This window comes from Apis cerana, linkage group LG11, assembly GCF_029169275.1.
Source record: "Apis cerana isolate GH-2021 linkage group LG11, AcerK_1.0, whole genome shotgun sequence".
In the NCBI taxonomy this organism is placed as follows: domain Eukaryota; kingdom Metazoa; phylum Arthropoda; class Insecta; order Hymenoptera; family Apidae; genus Apis; species Apis cerana.
This window is the reverse complement of record NC_083862.1, coordinates 14,374,809-14,391,951: the sequence shown is the minus strand read 5'-3', so window position 1 is coordinate 14,391,951 and position 17,143 is coordinate 14,374,809. Positions and strand designations below refer to the sequence as shown.

Here is a 17,143-nt window from a genome sequence, read left to right as displayed (position 1 = left end):
GTTATTCCATTTTTTAATATTTCCTAAATTAACCTTTTAACGTCTAAATTATGAAAATAAAATTTTACAATATAAGTAAAATGACAATCAATTAATATTTAAAATTACAAAACATGTACTTCGAATAATAGACGTCAAGGAGTTAAATACAATTTTTATTATATTTTATAATTATATTTAAAATTGTTGTAAATGCTAATATCAATATTGCAGAGTTTACAGTTGAATTATTCTACAATATAATATATCACATAAAGTAACAAATTAATAAAATTATTAATTCAATTATTTATTATTTAATAGAATAATATTATTTCAAAAAAATAAAGATGTAAAGTAATTCAATTGTAATTTTGCAAATATAACATCAAATCATACAATATCAATTTTCTATATTTTTAAAAGATGGAATTATATTTTCAACATAGTATTAAGAAAAATATTTTCAATCAAAATTAATATAATCAATTTAGCAATTAGCTAAATTTTATATATACACTTACAATAATCATTTAATGATTTTGTATTTAATTGATATAAATCAAAGTTTACCTATAACTTCACACGACACATTCATAATATATCTTCTAACATTAGAAATAAATGCATTATTCTATAATATTATATTTTTTCACAATAAATTGTAATTTTGTTTTAGACAAAGAAAGCAATTTGCATATTTATGCTTTTTAAAATTATATGGATTGTCCATAAAATACAACTTCAAAATACAAATTGTATACAATATCATACAGTTTATTATACTTTTACTTTACTTTGAAAAATTTGTTAATTCACTTTATAAACATTACAATTTGCACATAATATCATTGTCGATAGTTAACCAATACTGTACACATGTATCTCAATCAACTTGTTTTTCATATAACAGAGAAGTCTATATTTGTTTGAATTAAATTAGGTGACAGGTGGCAGGCATCATGGTGAGTAAAATTGATCACTCGTGGTTATTCATTAGAAGATGATTCCCGCCTTTTTTCTGCATGTTTTTTTGTGAATTCCTCTGCATTTTTTAAAAACTTTTTTCTATCTTTTAAAAATTCTTCTGCAAGATCTGCTCTTAACGGATGTTCTGGTTCAGGATCATTCACTAATGCTATCAAAGCTTGCACAACTAAAAGTATAATAAATCAATTATACTATGTATAAATATAATTATGTTATTTCTTTTCTTATATGAATCAAATTCAAATAAAATTTTACCTTGATCTGTTTTTGTAGCTGGTTTCCAATTTTCTGCACTTATAATTGGTAAACACACTTGGCCCTTTTCATCCACATTTGGATGATATATTTTTGTTTTAAAGTTTATTTTTGGAGGTTTAAAAGGATATTCTGCAGGAAAGTTTATTTCAATACGAAATGCTCCTTTATTATATGGAGGATTATCCTAAAACATTTAAAGAAGTAAAAGTGATAAACATTTCTGAAAGAAGAATAATAAAAAAAACATACTTTAAATGTAATTAAGACTTGTATGTCATTATGTTACCAGTTAAATTTTGAAAACGACATATACAATCATTCCAATCTTTCCAAAATCAAATTGTAGTACAGCATTGCGTATATCTAACTATAGTTGTCTTTACAAATAGGATTAGGTTAGGTTAGATTAGATTAAATTATATCTCTAAAATAGAAAGGAACATCAAAACATACCGGCAATATAAGACCTTGCCAAGTAAGAATATTCGATTCATCTACTTGAATATTTGTAAAATTTTTCATTGCTGAAGCTCTTAAATCACCAAGTTCCTGCAAAAATGAAATCACTATCAATATTATTATTAAAAAAAATAATAATTATATATATTTTAAATAAATAATAAAATATTTGATTTATTATCATAAAAAACTTTGAATATAATAAGAATAAGTATTAACAAATAATAGTAAAAGTACTGTTCTATATTCATGAAAAATTATAATATTTAAAAAAATATGAAAATTAATTCATATATGATGACCAAAGAATTTTAAATACCAATTTTTTATAATATTTTTTTCATATAATGAATTCAATATATAATCATTTTTATTGACAGAAATTTTTGATTTACCTTTTGCAATCTTCTCGTAGCTGCCATTTTGAAAATAAATTTCACTAAATGTAGTAAAACTTGTCAAGTTTCTTAACGATGGTTTACAGCTATTGTCTTTGAAAATACCCTAGTATTTTTTTTACTGAAATTTTTTCAGAACAAAACACTATAAATTCTTTTTTGTTAAATTTTGTTTTACTGCACTGTTTTCTCATTAATGCAAATACAAATAATTATTGTTGATCACGAATATGAATTGCTGTTCGTCCATTCGTTTAGCCGTATTGTACGCGTGCGTATGATTTATACATAGTACCTATATATATATATATATATATATATATATAACTAAGTTAAGAATTAAAGATTAAAAATTATTTTAATGTTAATAGCAAATCTTTGACAAAAAAACTTTACTTCGAAATTCGAAAAATTAATTTTTTTAAAACTTTTTTCATAAAAATAAATTTTTTGTGTCTTTTAATACCTTTTAATAATTAGAATTAAAAAATTTTAATTGTTAATTTTAAATTTAAAAATTCATTGATTCAAAAGTTATTCATATGTAAAGTTAATGCTTTTTAAGCATTTGATAGATTATTAGGACGCCATATTGCTTTCCAAAGTTCGTCCAATAAGTGGAGTAATTATCTATATATGTTGGCTATGATAGGCATTAGGTTACATAAATATTTTCAAAATTATTGAATTAGATTAGTTATTTTTTCAGCTGTCTTAGATAGCCGGTGATATTAGTAATAATTATTATTTTGGTTTAAAAATTTTTTAAAATTATTTTTAAAAAATAAAGTTATTTTTAAAGTTGAATATAATTATATGTATTGTGTAGAGCAATCAGAGAAACAAAATATGAAATGTATTTATATAAACCAAATTTGATTTATCGCGCTTAAGTAGTTATTGTCCATGCAAACAGAGACTTCTTCTTTCACTAGACGAATTTGAACACCAATCAATATGATGTTCTAGTAATGTGTTAAATATATTTAACATTATTAATTTTACGTATTAAGTTTCAAATCAGTAGATTTATAAACTTAAAACTAATTTTTTTCAATATTATTCGTCAAAAACTCTTAAAAGGTACAAAAAAAGATTAATTGTTAATGCTTCAAAATAAAGTTTAACCAAATTCTTGATAAGATTTTAATATTTTAAATATTTTAAATTCTTTATATATTTATAATAATAATTTTTAAATATTTAATTATTTAATTATTAATGACAGAAATATTTATTCTAACATAAATCATAATTCATAAGAAAATTATCATAAGAATTCTTATCTTATCTTATAAACATTTTTAAGTTATTTTAAATATTTTTTTGCAATATAGCAATTGTTTATTATTATTGGATATTTTAATAAATAATTATAAATTTAAGAATTTATATTTAATTTAGTATTTTAAAAAATATTTATAGAAAAATATTAACAAAAAACCATCATGTCAAAGGAAAATATTAATTTACCAAGAGCTCCAAAAGATTTATGTTTTTCTGAAATTGATTTTATTCAGGTAAATTAATATTAAGATTATTTTAAATTGTAATATTTTATTATAACATTATCTTAAATCAATAATTTATATTTTGTAGCAAAATTTTAATGTGGATGCTTTTCTTCAAGAACATAAAAAAAATACAAAATTAGAAACAATGCGAGATGATCTTGGAATATATTTAAAATTATTGAGATCTGCTATGATTGATTTGATCAATAAAGATTATATAGATTTTGTAAATTTATCAAGCAATATGATTGGTTTAGATAAAGCTATTAATGATTTACAAACACCTTTAGGTCAACTAAGAGAAGAAGTAATGGTAAATTAAAAAAAAAATATATATATATAATCTCTAATTTTTTTACAATATTATTAATAATAATTTTTTATAGCAAGTACAGCAGATCTTAGATGATGAAGTTGTAACAATTACTCATAACATAAATGAAAATAAGAAAGTTCGAGATTATAAGCAAAGTATATTCAGTTTACAATATATCTATAAATCTTTAAATAAACTTACATCTATTTTATATTTAAATACATTCCTTGAAAATCCTGTTAAAATAGACATTTTGGAACAAGCTGCAGCAGAATTTAATCAATTGCAATTTCATATGTCTAGATGCAAACTAAATATTACTAATGAAAAACAGAAAGTATGTGCATTCTTAAAAAATTTAAATAATTGAAATAAATATTTTATTTTTCATTATGATATATGAATAAAATTTTATATTACAGCAAAGTGAAAAACTAGAACAATCTTATATGACACATCTCAATGAATTTTTTTTAGCATGTATACAAGAACAAAATTCTGTATTATTAATTCGTTGTTTAGGAATTTATGTCACACTTGATAAAGTATGTGATGCAGAGAATTTAGTGAGAAAAGAGATTATTAGTCCATTGATATATAGCATAATTAATATAGAAAATTTGCAAACTGATTTATTAGGTCTACAAAATATATATAGTAAGTTGTTGACCATCTTAAATGTAGAGCTTAAACAATTATTAGATATCACGTTACATCCAAATAGGTATGTAATTTATAAAAGTCAAATTATGTATTTTATAGTACAGAAATATTTTTAGATTTTATTTTGCAGATTTTCTGTAAAAGGTTTCAATTTTTTAGTAAATAGTTTTTGGATTGATGTAGAAGAAAAAATTGAACATTATATAAAATGCATCTTTGCTCCTGGAGATCCAATATTATTCCATTCAGTAAGTAAAGAAAGAAAATTTTATTAATACATACCATATCAGTATTTTATACATAATTTCAGAGATATGTAGCAACTTTGGAATTTTTAGAAAAGTTAGACACTGAATGTGTTACATCTGAATGTTTAATTGCATTAAAAAATAATTCACAATACAAAAATTTTTTAAAAAAATGGAATTTACCAGTATATTTTCAAATTAGATTTCAAGAAATAGCTAATGGAATTGAGACAATTTTAATTGAACCAATATCACCAACATCTATAAAAGGAACATTGGAATCTCTTGCATTGCAAAATGAATTTTCTCTTTATACAACTTACATTATATGGGAAAATCTACAAAAAATTTGGGATAATAATATATATCTGTATCAACTCTTCCATAAGTAAGTGAAATAAATAAAATATTTATTTATAATAATTTACAATGTTTTATTTCTAGATTTTGGAAATTTAGTCTTCAAATATGTGCTAGATATCAAACATGGATTCAAACAGTGCTTAAAGAGGTATGCTTAATTTTTTAAGTGATAAAATATATATAGATGATATATGATATATGATGTCTTAAAAATTCTTTCATTTTTTTACAATAAAGATTTATTTTATAGCAAAATTAACAGATAAATATTTTAATATCAATGAGAAAACTAGACTATATGTTTCTGAGATCTATCAAAAGTTATTGTGTAAATAGAAAAAAATTTTTTAGATCAATCTAATTATGATCAACAATTTTAATTTTCTTTTTATATGAAGGTGTGGCCAATAGAAAATGAAATTAACAATTCAAACAAAATAGAACATTCTACAAAACTTAATTTCTTAATCTGTTTATACAAGGATGCAGAAAAATTTATAAATATACTTCCATCTCTTTTGGAAATATCTAGAATAAAACTTAAAGAAGAAACTCCAACAATATTGAAATTGTTAAAAGGTTATAACATAACATGTTAATGTTATTATCGTTAAAAATTTTTTTATCATTATATATGTATTCTATCATAGATTCTCTTGATGAAACAATAAAAAATTTAAAAAAAATTTGGCCAGATATTACAAAAGAAATTGTAAATGAATTATTGAAACAATGTGTAGTACATTTGAAACAAGTTAGTGATATACCAAGATTGTTTAGACGAACAAAAAGGGACATACCAACTAAATCATGTGCCTATATTAAAAATACTCTTGCATTTCTTATCAATTTTCATGCAGATTACAAAAAAATAATACCAGATGATGTTAATTATTGGTTACAATTGACTCTTTCCTCATTAACTGAACAGTAAGAAAAAAAAATATTAAATATTATTAAATATTAATATTATTGTTTTGAAGTTTATTATTGTTAAACATTAATTTAAAAATATTTATAGTTATTTAATTTCTGTAAAAGATGTGCTTACTTCAGTACAAAAAACTGAAGAAAGTTTAAGAAGATTGAAAAAAATACGCGATAAATCTACAGCTTCTTTTTCATCTGATGTTCAAGGAATCAGTGATGATGAAAAAATACGAATTCAATTACAAATTGATGTACAAACTTATGTTAACATGGTAAAATTTAACATCATAATTCATTTTTTATTTATTAAAATTTATTAAATTATACATTTAAATCATATTTTAGATTACAGAGATGCAGATTTCAACTTCAAATGTACTTTATATGAAAGAGTTATTATACGCTGTTGAAACAGCAATAAAAAGATAAATGTTACTTTCTTCTATTTATTTTATTTTTATATAAATTAATTTTGTTATTTGCAATGAAAATTTATTTATATATTTTTCTCTATTATTTATATATTATTCATTATATAATATTTTTTCTTTTAATAAAAGAAAATTATAATAATAATAAATTTTCTTCTTTTAATTTTTTAATGTGTTAAATTTTGAAGAACAAATATTCAAATTATTTGCTTAATAGACATGTATTATTTACATAAACATATTTATATTACAGAAATCGTATTTATGATTTAATTACTTGATTATAAAATATTAAATTCTTATAATAAATTCTGATCCCAAGAATCACTTTGTGGCAATTCAATGGAAATTATTGAATCTTGATGAGGATAAGTTGGATGCCACCAATCTAAAATTTGATAATTAACAACTTCATTCAAAATAACTTGGTTTGTTAATGTATTAGGAATATCTGATGTTCCAAATCCAAGTTGTAATCGATGATCTTTAAAACCAGGCATTAAAGTCATTGATACTGACTGTAAAATCAAACCAATTACAGGTGGTAACATACTATATTTTAAACAAGTTACCTATAAATTTTACAATATTGTGTAAATATAACTTTATCATAATGATATAATATCTATTATAAATAATTAATAATTATTTATAATAAAATAAGTACCCGAAGTATTTTACAACCTTCTTCTATATTCACAGCTACATCTTCCAACATTTCAATAAAATCTGTTTTTTTACCGTTCGTATTTTTTTTTTGTTTTAATAAATTATTTGTAGTTTTGGGCAATTCTTTTAATTTAAAATAGAAATACCAACGCATTTTTCCTTCCTAAAACAAAGTATTGATAATTATTTTATAACCAATTAATTTTATTAAGCATTTTTTAAATGTATTTTCAAAAAAACAAGAATTAAAAATATACAATATAAAAGAGAAATATACAATTATGAATATATATATATTAATATTAATATATATATATATATATCACATAATGCTTTTAAATGACATAATTGAAGATGAACTCAATGATATGAATTCGATCACTCTTTGATGTTTGAATGAACCTTGATCTTTTATAATAGATATATATAGTAATTTCAATAATTATGATCGGTATCTTAAAGTTTATAATTTTAGATATAAATAATATAATTTCTACAATCATATAATTATATAATTTTATAATAAATTTAAATGTTAATACAATTTTAATAATTATTTTTTATTTTTTATTAGCTTTGAATATCAATGATAATTTCAATGAACTTCTGTAAAATTGTAATGATTTTAATAATTATTACAATTTTTAATAATTAATTTTTAATAATTAATAATCATGCTATGACTTTCCTGTTATTTTAATTTCTAATTATATAATTTTAATCATCTTCCTAATGAAATTATCTTAACCATATCATAATATATCAAATATCATTATATTATTTTAATGATTCTTATAATTTAAATGATAGAGAATGTTATCAATTAAATATTAACAACACAATGTCAATGATTTCAGTTTTTAAATTTCTTAAATCTCTGCAAAATTTCAAAGTTTTCAGGTGACTTTAATATGACTTAAATGATGATATCATATTATAATTCTAATTTGCTTTTTACAAAAATTTTCAAAATGATCCACTTATTAAAAAATATTATTGAGTATTATATATTACTACATACTTTATGCCACATAAGACAGCATTGTCTTTTTATAAGTGAATGTGGTTCATCTTGTCTTAAATAAGATATATCATCAACTTTTCTTTTCAAAGAAAAATAAGTATAATGTAATGTTCTGATGACACAAGCTCGAAGTCCATGAGTACGAACCATACATTGTGGTTGTAAACGTTCTGGTAAACCAGGAACAAATTTATAATAACTGTAATTATATTTTACTTGATATTATTATATTTAATATTTAATTAGAAATTATTATATTCTTACATAAAGAAAAACTTACGATTTATACAAATGAAACCAAAATTTTCCAGTTGAAACTACATAATAAGAACTTCTACATATTTGAGCAAATTTTCCTATAGCCTCAGGACTAATATATTCAGATATAATAAACCATATATCTAATGGATAATCTATACCTAAATAAAATAAAAATATGAATTTTTGAGCTCAAAAATGAATTTTATTATTTGTTATTTCTTTGTATTTTACCTTCTTGTTCTTCTATACCTTTTTTAAAGTAATTTGTCTTTTTATTTCTTTGATTTGTTAAAACTCCTATAAAATAAGATTAATTAAAGCTTTCTTAAAACTTAACAACAAAATATATTTATAATTTAATATTTTAATTTAAAATTTAATTTTAAATGTATTTACCTTTAATACTTTTTTTTGACTTATTCGAATCATACAAATTATTTTGGTAATTTTCATTCATTTCATTTAAAAAACTTTCTTCATCTATTGTTATTTTTTGTCTCACTGTAAAAAATACTTTATTATAATTATTTATTAAACAGTATAAAAAAAATAAATGAAATTGTTTTATTATATAAAAACATTAGAACATAAGATTCATTAAAATGAATTGACAAAATAACCTTCAGAGGAGACATTTATTATTGCCTTTTTAAATCTTGTGTGTATCCGTGATGAATTTGCAAAATCATTGATAGTTATATCTGTTATAAAAAAAATAAAATATTATTTCGTCAATAATATATTACATTTTTTTTATACACATTTGATGTGATGTTTAGATATTATTTTAAAATAATTAAAAAGGAATGTGTATGATTAACCTCCAATCAAATTGTCATTGCCATTTTCCACATTTACTTTTTTGCTAGATTTTTTCCTTAGAATAGGCATGATGTTAAATGTTATGTTACTATCTACAAATTAATCAGGTACCAGTTGTAACAAAATAAAACTTAAAATTAATAACTATTTACATTAATAATAGAGAATATTGTAAACACCCATCATACTTCTTACAATTAGTAAAGTCGATAAAAAAGATGTACTCTATTCATTTTCATGTCATCGTATCAACATCGTGTTGTTTTGACTGATATTTTATATTGTAGGTAATACGTTAGTTTCTTAATTATATTCAAATTATTAATAACTAAAAAAATGAAAAACAATAATTTAATTTATAAATTTGTATATATTTAATTACTAAAAACACATGAATTTAACAAGTTAACGTAAACACAATATTAAATAATTTAAAGTTCATTAATATAATTTTATTTTGTTAATATTGTTTTAATATTGTTTTAATCCTGAAATACTATAAAATGAATCTTTATACTGAAGAAGAAAAACGTATTTTTAATTTTTTATATCAGCAAAATTGTTGTTTAAGATGTTGTTTTCGTTTTATTGGATGGCGTACATTGAATTGTTTTGAAGATCCCATTAAATTTGCAAAACATGTAAATATTTTTAAATATTTATAATTAAAAAGTTTTTTAAATTTTTATATAATATATAAAATTTTTTTACAGGTTAAATATATAGAAACAAAAGATATTTCTTTTAATGATGAAATACTTTGCATGGCCTGTCTGGGAATTCTTCAAAATAAGATACAAGAACAAGTTATTAAAAAAGTATGTTGAAATATTTGAAATATTGATGTTGATGTTTTATAAATATATATAAATTTATAAATTTTATAAATATTAATAATTTTTCAATAATAAATAGATTCAAGCTGAAATAAAAAAACAAAATTATGACAGTGGAACATTCACATGTGCATTAACAATACCAATATGCATCAGTCTTAGAGAACGTTTCTTACGTATTCAATGTGCTACTCAACTTAATCTTTCAGAAAATACTTTGTTAGATCTTAAAGTTAAACTACAAAATATAAAAGATGTTTGGAAATGGATAATGACTCCTAAAATAGAACAGGCTATTAAAAAACAAGTGGATTTGATAACACCTTCTCCATTTCTGATTGAAGTTATTTTCACATATAAATCTAATGAGAAAGAATGTGAAACATTGTAAGTTTTCAAAATTTTTTTATTTCTATTCACAGAAATTTATTTCAATTTCAATAAAATTTTTTTATCTAGATTAAAAGTATACAATGAATCAAGTAACATGGGAAATAAATCTAAAAGAAAATATGATGACAATAGATTCAGCAAAAAAAATATAGACACTATTATGACAAAAATAACAGACAAAGAATTTTCTCAGCATTTTAAAGCATTATCATTTGAAACAAATAGTATTCTTATAGAAAATATTATGTGTTCACATTCAAGTATTTTTATTGGAGGTAATATTTACTGTTAATTATAATGCATATAATTATAATATAATTATAATATACATAAATTATTAAATATATCATATATATATCATACTATATTTTCAGGACGATATAATAAGTTATCAAGAGAACTCAGTCAAACACCATGGTTTATAAATGGTGAAAAAAAGATGCAGACATCTGTTCAAGATATACTATGTAATCCTATTGCTGATGTAACAAAAGCTCAATGTAAATCAAATATTTAATAATTTAATTTAATTAATGATTAATATTTATCATAATTAATAATTATATATTAATAATTTTATTTATAATTTAATATCATTTTAGCTATTAAATTTTTATCATCTGGCAGAGAAGATGTGGATGTTAGAAATATATATTCAGGAAGACCATTTGCAGTGGAATTAATTAATCCTCGATTGACAAAAATAACAGAGAAATTATTGTCAGATTTAATTAATAAAATTAATCTATCTTCACAGCAAGTACAAATTGTCTCAAATTTAAAAGTTTTATCCAGATTTGATCTGAAAAAATTGAAAGAAGGAGAAAATGTTAAAACAAAATTTTATCGAGCACTTTGTATTTGTCGTAATACATCTAAAAATATGCTTTCTCTTGAAAAATTAAATAATTTGAAACATTTAAAAATAATTCAAAAAACACCAATGAGAGTATTACATCGACGACCCTTAAGTCCTAGAGAACGTTTAATATATGAAATGAGAGCTCGCTGGTTGAAACCTCAAGAATTAAAAAATTTGAACATAAATTCTGAGGATGCTAATATTTTTTTTATATTAGATATTAAAACACAAGCTGGAACATATGTAAAAGAATTTGTACACGGAGATTTTGGACGAACAAAACCAAGTTTGTGTGACATTCTTAATGTTGAAATTGATATAGTCGCGTTGGATGTAACAGGGATTAATTTGAATTGGCCATAAGAATTATTTTAATTTTTAATATTTGAAATATTATTATTACATATGCATAAATATAAAAAATATAAAAATAGTTTTAATAATATGATTTTATAATTAAAAATATATACCTCTCATAATTTTTAAGATTTTTATATTAATATGCATCTTTGTATTTTAATATCCAAAAATGTTTTTTTACAGCAGCCATAGAAATTCTTTCTGAACTTTTTCGTTTAATTAACTGTAATATAAAAATAATTATTAACTTTTGAATAAAAAATAATCAAAATAAATAGAAATTACTTTTGATATCAAATCTTTAGCTCCTGGTGTAATTTGTTCTGGCCAATGTATATTTAATGTCTTTATTTTTGCATAAGTTTCTTGCTGTGAATCACTAAGAAAAGGTGGTCTACCAACAAGAAATTCATAACAAAGAATACCTAAACACCAATGATCAACATATATATCATATGTTTGTCCTGATACCATTTCTGGAGGTAAATAATCTAATGTTCCACATAATGTATTTCTTCTGCAATTATTTTTATTATTAGAACTTTCTCTGATTCCATTTTTACCATTATGTTTTGATAATATACTATAATTATAAATACTTACTTAGATGATGGTGCATGAACAGACCAGCCAAAATCTGCTAACTTTATATTACCTTCATAAGTAAGTAGTAAATTCTCTGGTTTTATATCTCTGTGAATCACATTATTTTTATGACAGTATTCTAAAGCATCTGCCACTTGATAAGTATACTTAGCAGATCTAAAAAATAACTTGTTGATTAAAAATAAATATATAAATTTTATTAAATTATAAATTATCTCCAAAATACATACAAGTGTTCATTAAATCTTTCGTTAGGCTGTCGTTTTAATTCCTTATATAATTCTCCTCTAGCTGCAAATTCTAATACAAGATAAATACGTTTATGGTCATGAAAATATGTTAACATTTGAAGAATATGAGGATGCCTGAAAAATTTTATATAATATAAAATATATATTTATTATTAAAAAATATTTTGTAAATAAAATATGAAATTATGAAATTATAAATTATTTACCTTAAATGAGTTTGAATTTCAATTTCACGCATCACTTGTTTCTCTACACGTCCTTTCATTAACTCTACTTTATATAAAGTCTTCAATGCAACCATATAATGTGTAGTTTTTTCTCTGGCCAAATAAACACGTCCAAATTTACCTCTGCCTAGAGGTGCACCAATTTCAAAATCATCTAAATTCCATTGATATCTATAAAATAATATTTTATTTTTATAACAACATTAAAATTGCGAAATATTTATTATACTATATCATATATAGTACTAACAATTGAAAAAAAGTTTTTTCCTCTTTTACCTTAATCCTCTAGCTTCAACATGTTCTTCCATTTTATACAAAGTATCAAGTACAATATCCTTATAATCAGATGGAACATTAGATGGAAGTTTAAATGCTTCCATATGAGTCATTATAAATTATGTTTTTCTTAAAATATCAGAATTTTTTAAAAATACTTTTATTATTGTTTATTATAAATTTATCTATTATTATTATATATTTATATGTTTTAAAATATTCTTTAAAATAATAATATTATATAAAATTATATAATATTTAATATTTGAATTGAATTTTTTATTAAAATAACACTTCACAATCAATCATTTATTCATGTATTCATAACAAATTCTTCATTATTTTTTAACTGACATTTTTGATTTAAATCTTTAAATATAACTGATAGATTAAAGTGACATCTACAGAGTGAAAATTAAAAAAAGTTCGATTTTAGCCGTACAATATTTTGTAATTTAATTTCAATGAAAAATTTTAATATTAAAAACTTATTTCAAAGATATATTGTAAATAAATAATCTAATTTAAAATAAAAAATAATTTTAATAGAATTTAGAATTAATAATAATATAATGTTTATTTTATGTAGTTGTGTATTTCGTTAAAGTTTCCTTTCTATATTTCATATTTTCTACTGCCTATCAAAGTACATACTTACTTATTTGCTGATCAATTTTGACATTTTATAATAAATTTTTAATAGAAACGACATAAAAATACACATACATATACATAATGGTAAGAAAATAATTAAATTTTAAACATATTAAAATTCATATAAAAAATTAAGTAATATTTGATAATATGAGTAATTAATTTCATATTTGTTTAAAAAAGATAATGTATTATAATTGCATTTTAAATTGTTTTAAAATATTTTATAAATTTATAGTATAAATAAATGATATCAATAATTTTTTTAACAGAATATATATGTGTATTTTTGCATTTCTTCTTTTTTAGGGTAATGAAAGCTCGTTGCCTATGGAACTATGTTCCAATTGTGAGTCAATATTAAACTTAATCTTGGTATCTTGAAGCAATTTATTTTGTTTTAAATTTTAAAATAAATGTTATATTTACATATATTCTTATGAAATAATTTTAAATTATATTTGATAAAAATTTGGAATTAAATTAATAATTTTTTATTTGTTAATTTACATATTATTTTTGATCTATTTTTATCACCAACTAAATATAGCACCTATAAAGTATTAATCATCATATTAGTTATATATATACAATTATATTAATTAAAAATATTCTTATATTTTTATTTTTTAATAATTAAATTAATAAATAAATTAAAATAAAAATATTAATCTTTTAGTTGATGTTGATGAAATTAGAAGATTAGGAAAACGATTTCGGAAGTTAGATTTAGATAATAGTGGTGCTTTAAGCATTGATGAGTTTATGTCATTGCCAGAATTACAACAAAATCCTTTAGTACAACGTGTTATAGATATATTTGATGCTGATGGAAATGGAGAGGTAGATTTTAAAGAATTTATTCATGGTGTTTCTCAATTCAGTGTTAAGGTATATATAAATTTTATTATAATATCATCAAATTATAAATAATACATTTAAAAATAATTTTTTTTTTATTATATAGGGAGATAAAGAAAGTAAATTAAGATTTGCGTTTAGAATTTATGATATGGATAATGATGGTTTTATAAGCAATGGAGAATTATTTCAAGTATTAAAAATGATGGTTGGTAATAACTTGAAAGATACACAGTTACAACAAATTGTTGATAAAACAATATTATTTGCTGATAAAGATGAAGATGGTAAAATTAGTTTCGAAGAATTTTGTTCTGTAAGTAATAAATTCTAGAATCACAAAGAAAAAATAATTATATAAAAATATTTTTTTTTATAATTTTAGGTTGTTGGTAATACAGATATTCATAAGAAAATGGTGGTTGATGTTTAAATTATCAAGTTTATGAGAAAAAAGATATTAAAAAAAAAATTATATCAATTTGACTTTTTCATTATTAATATTAGATTTATTGGATAATTATAAATAGAGTGAAATTATGATCATATTAAGTCTTTAATCAAGCCAATTTTTTATATAAGTTTATCATCTTTAAATATTTTTTTTATAATTATTATAATTATAAATTAATTACCAATTTTCAAAAATATTGTGCACATTTATTAAATGTAAGATGTCTCGGTTGAAAGAAAATACTTAAATATTTTTTTGTTCTTAATGACATCTAAAAATATTTTTGATAATTTAAATAGTTTTAATAGAAATAGTTTGAATATTGTGGAAAGAGAAATTTTTTTGGAATATCACTTTTTTTGATATTTATTTAAAGTTATTGATTTTTTTTTTATTAAGAAATGTGATAGTATAATAATTTTTTTGTATTGTATTATGTAATGAATGAAAGTATATTTGATGATATCTGAATAAATCATAATTTTTAATTGATTAAAATATATTAAACAATTATAAAACAAATAGAATAATAAATTTATTGTTTATGTTAATTATTGTTATGTTTATGTTATAAATGTTTAAGATATTTATTAATAATAAATTCTATATATAATTGAATTTTATATTTATTAGTATACATAAATGAAATCTGTTTTTTAGTTTCTCAACTATTAAAATATTGCTGCTTTAAAATCAATTAAATTATGCTAGAAATTTATATGTCATTAAAAACAAAAAAGACATTTAACTAATTTCAACATTTAAATAGTTTTTTCATATTTCATAAATTATCTGACATATCTTGTAAATTATACAATTTTAATATAATTAGTCTTTCATATACATTCACAGAGTTTAGTTTTTGGTCAAAAATTTTATAGTCATAGAATAATTTTATTATTTCATAATATATAAATAATTAACATTATAAATATGTTATCTAATTCATTCACAAAAAGCTATAAAATTATTTCAAAAGTTTAATTTTAAAATATAATTATAATTATATAAATTACTTAAAAAATGTTTTTTTATATATTGAAATGTAATTAAAATACTATTATAAATATTTTTTAAATATTATTTTATAACATATTTCAATAATTTGCATATTATAAATATTACTAAATATTACTAAAAATTTTGAATTTTTATCAACTTTAAAATTTTTTTAATTTTTCAATTAAATGCTATTGTAGCTGAATAAATAAGAATATTTTATTTAATCTATAATACAAAATTTTTAGTTGAATTGAATTAATCTATTAAATTTGGATAAGTGTTAATTTTTAAGATTTTTATTCAACTTTGAAATGAATTTTATATTTTATATATATATATTGTATTTAATATATATAATATATTATTAATTAATTGAGCATTTGAAAGAAATAAATTATTTAATTAATTATAACTAATTAACATTTGAGCTCTCTCTTAAGTTAATAAAATTAATTTTCTAATATAAATGATTATCAAATTTTGAATTAAAAAATCAGGATTTTAAAAACTTTCAAGTGCACAATTATTTTTATATAAATGTGTTATATAAAAAAATTAAATTACATCCATTTATTATAATTATATATATTATAACATATATAATATAAGTCTTGTACATTTACGTATTATCTTAATGTTTGATCAAAAAATTATTGAAATTATATTGAAATAAATCTATATAATATATATAATATTTAATTGAATTTGAATCCTATATATTTTTTTTTAGTATATTTTCATTTCTTCATTTAAAAATATATAAAATATATTTAATCTTATATTAAATATAATAATTTTATATTAATAAAATTATTAAATATAATAATATTATATTAATATAATTTATAATTACAATAATTTTATGTTAAATATAAAAGTTTATAAAAAGTATTCTAAATTGTAAATTTTTAATTGATTAAAAATTAATGGTTCAGATTCCAAAAATAAATTTTGAAAAATATCAGAAAAATATAAATTTTTAAAAAATATTAAAACCATGTAATACTACACGAGCAAATTTTTAATATCAACA

At 20.0% G+C, this 17,143-nt stretch overlaps 6 protein-coding genes across 12 annotated transcripts; 3 read left to right on the top strand and 3 right to left on the bottom strand.

Moving 5' to 3' along the window:
• Positions 1 to 608: 608 nt before the first annotated feature.
• On the bottom strand, positions 609 to 2,224 carry LOC107995935 (ubiquitin-conjugating enzyme E2 L3). Its single transcript, XM_062082267.1, has 4 exons — positions 2,082 to 2,224; positions 1,681 to 1,776; positions 1,225 to 1,411; positions 609 to 1,135 (listed from the first exon to the last, which is right to left on the bottom strand). Exons 1-4 carry the CDS (start codon positions 2,106 to 2,108, stop codon positions 969 to 971), a joined length of 477 nt encoding a protein of 158 aa, XP_061938251.1. The 5' UTR covers positions 2,109 to 2,224; the 3' UTR covers positions 609 to 968.
• On the top strand, positions 2,220 to 7,224 carry LOC107995936 (conserved oligomeric Golgi complex subunit 2). Of its 2 annotated transcripts, none has more exons than XM_062082264.1 (12): positions 2,220 to 2,355; positions 3,510 to 3,604; positions 3,684 to 3,911; positions 3,985 to 4,251; positions 4,337 to 4,638; positions 4,708 to 4,825; positions 4,888 to 5,213; positions 5,270 to 5,336; positions 5,587 to 5,767; positions 5,839 to 6,118; positions 6,210 to 6,390; positions 6,464 to 7,224. In XM_062082264.1, exons 2-12 carry the CDS (start codon positions 3,533 to 3,535, stop codon positions 6,545 to 6,547), a joined length of 2,106 nt encoding a protein of 701 aa, XP_061938248.1. In that variant the 5' UTR covers positions 2,220 to 2,355; positions 3,510 to 3,532; the 3' UTR covers positions 6,548 to 7,224. The 2 variants fall into 2 exon arrangements, with proteins under 2 accessions (XP_061938248.1, XP_016909195.1); XM_017053706.3 differs by lacking the exon at positions 2,220 to 2,355 and adding an exon at positions 2,459 to 3,167.
• Positions 6,752 to 9,467, bottom strand: LOC107995939 (putative transmembrane protein 183BP). Of its 2 annotated transcripts, none has more exons than XM_062082265.1 (8): positions 9,325 to 9,467; positions 9,124 to 9,204; positions 8,900 to 9,004; positions 8,753 to 8,800; positions 8,523 to 8,661; positions 8,240 to 8,441; positions 7,217 to 7,381; positions 6,752 to 7,121 (listed from the first exon to the last, which is right to left on the bottom strand). In XM_062082265.1, the coding sequence occupies exons 1-8, from the start codon at positions 9,392 to 9,394 to the stop codon at positions 6,849 to 6,851; spliced, it is 1,083 nt and encodes a 360-aa protein (XP_061938249.1). In that variant the 5' UTR covers positions 9,395 to 9,467; the 3' UTR covers positions 6,752 to 6,848. The 2 variants fall into 2 exon arrangements, with proteins under 2 accessions (XP_061938249.1, XP_016909205.1); XM_017053716.3 differs by having other exon boundaries at positions 8,735 to 8,800; positions 9,325 to 9,411.
• On the top strand, positions 9,293 to 11,859 carry LOC107995938 (tRNA pseudouridine synthase Pus10). Of its 4 annotated transcripts, none has more exons than XM_017053709.3 (7): positions 9,293 to 9,432; positions 9,880 to 9,966; positions 10,039 to 10,143; positions 10,241 to 10,548; positions 10,621 to 10,829; positions 10,929 to 11,054; positions 11,157 to 11,859. In XM_017053709.3, exons 1-7 carry the CDS (start codon positions 9,403 to 9,405, stop codon positions 11,777 to 11,779), a joined length of 1,488 nt encoding a protein of 495 aa, XP_016909198.1. In that variant the 5' UTR covers positions 9,293 to 9,402; the 3' UTR covers positions 11,780 to 11,859. The 4 variants fall into 4 exon arrangements, with proteins under 4 accessions (XP_016909198.1, XP_016909199.1, XP_016909197.1 ...); XM_017053708.3 differs by lacking the exon at positions 9,293 to 9,432 and adding an exon at positions 9,475 to 9,612 and having other exon boundaries at positions 9,897 to 9,966; XM_017053710.3 differs by lacking the exon at positions 9,880 to 9,966 and having other exon boundaries at positions 9,294 to 9,432.
• On the bottom strand, positions 10,797 to 13,535 carry LOC107995940 (aurora kinase B). 2 transcript variants are annotated; one of them, XM_017053719.3, is made up of 7 exons: positions 13,140 to 13,535; positions 12,840 to 13,031; positions 12,613 to 12,747; positions 12,380 to 12,538; positions 12,062 to 12,293; positions 11,887 to 11,999; positions 10,797 to 11,356 (listed from the first exon to the last, which is right to left on the bottom strand). In XM_017053719.3, exons 1-6 carry the CDS (start codon positions 13,250 to 13,252, stop codon positions 11,913 to 11,915), a joined length of 918 nt encoding a protein of 305 aa, XP_016909208.1. In that variant the 5' UTR covers positions 13,253 to 13,535; the 3' UTR covers positions 10,797 to 11,356; positions 11,887 to 11,912. The 2 variants fall into 2 exon arrangements, with proteins under 2 accessions (XP_016909208.1, XP_061938250.1); XM_062082266.1 differs by lacking the exon at positions 10,797 to 11,356 and having other exon boundaries at positions 11,781 to 11,999; positions 13,140 to 13,531.
• A 189-nt stretch (positions 13,536 to 13,724) lies between these two features.
• LOC107995923 (calcineurin subunit B type 2) lies at positions 13,725 to 16,797 on the top strand. Its single transcript, XM_017053680.3, has 5 exons — positions 13,725 to 13,877; positions 14,103 to 14,142; positions 14,473 to 14,684; positions 14,761 to 14,970; positions 15,040 to 16,797. The coding sequence occupies exons 1-5, from the start codon at positions 13,875 to 13,877 to the stop codon at positions 15,085 to 15,087; spliced, it is 513 nt and encodes a 170-aa protein (XP_016909169.1). The 5' UTR covers positions 13,725 to 13,874; the 3' UTR covers positions 15,088 to 16,797.
• The last annotated feature ends 346 nt before the right edge of the window (positions 16,798 to 17,143 follow it).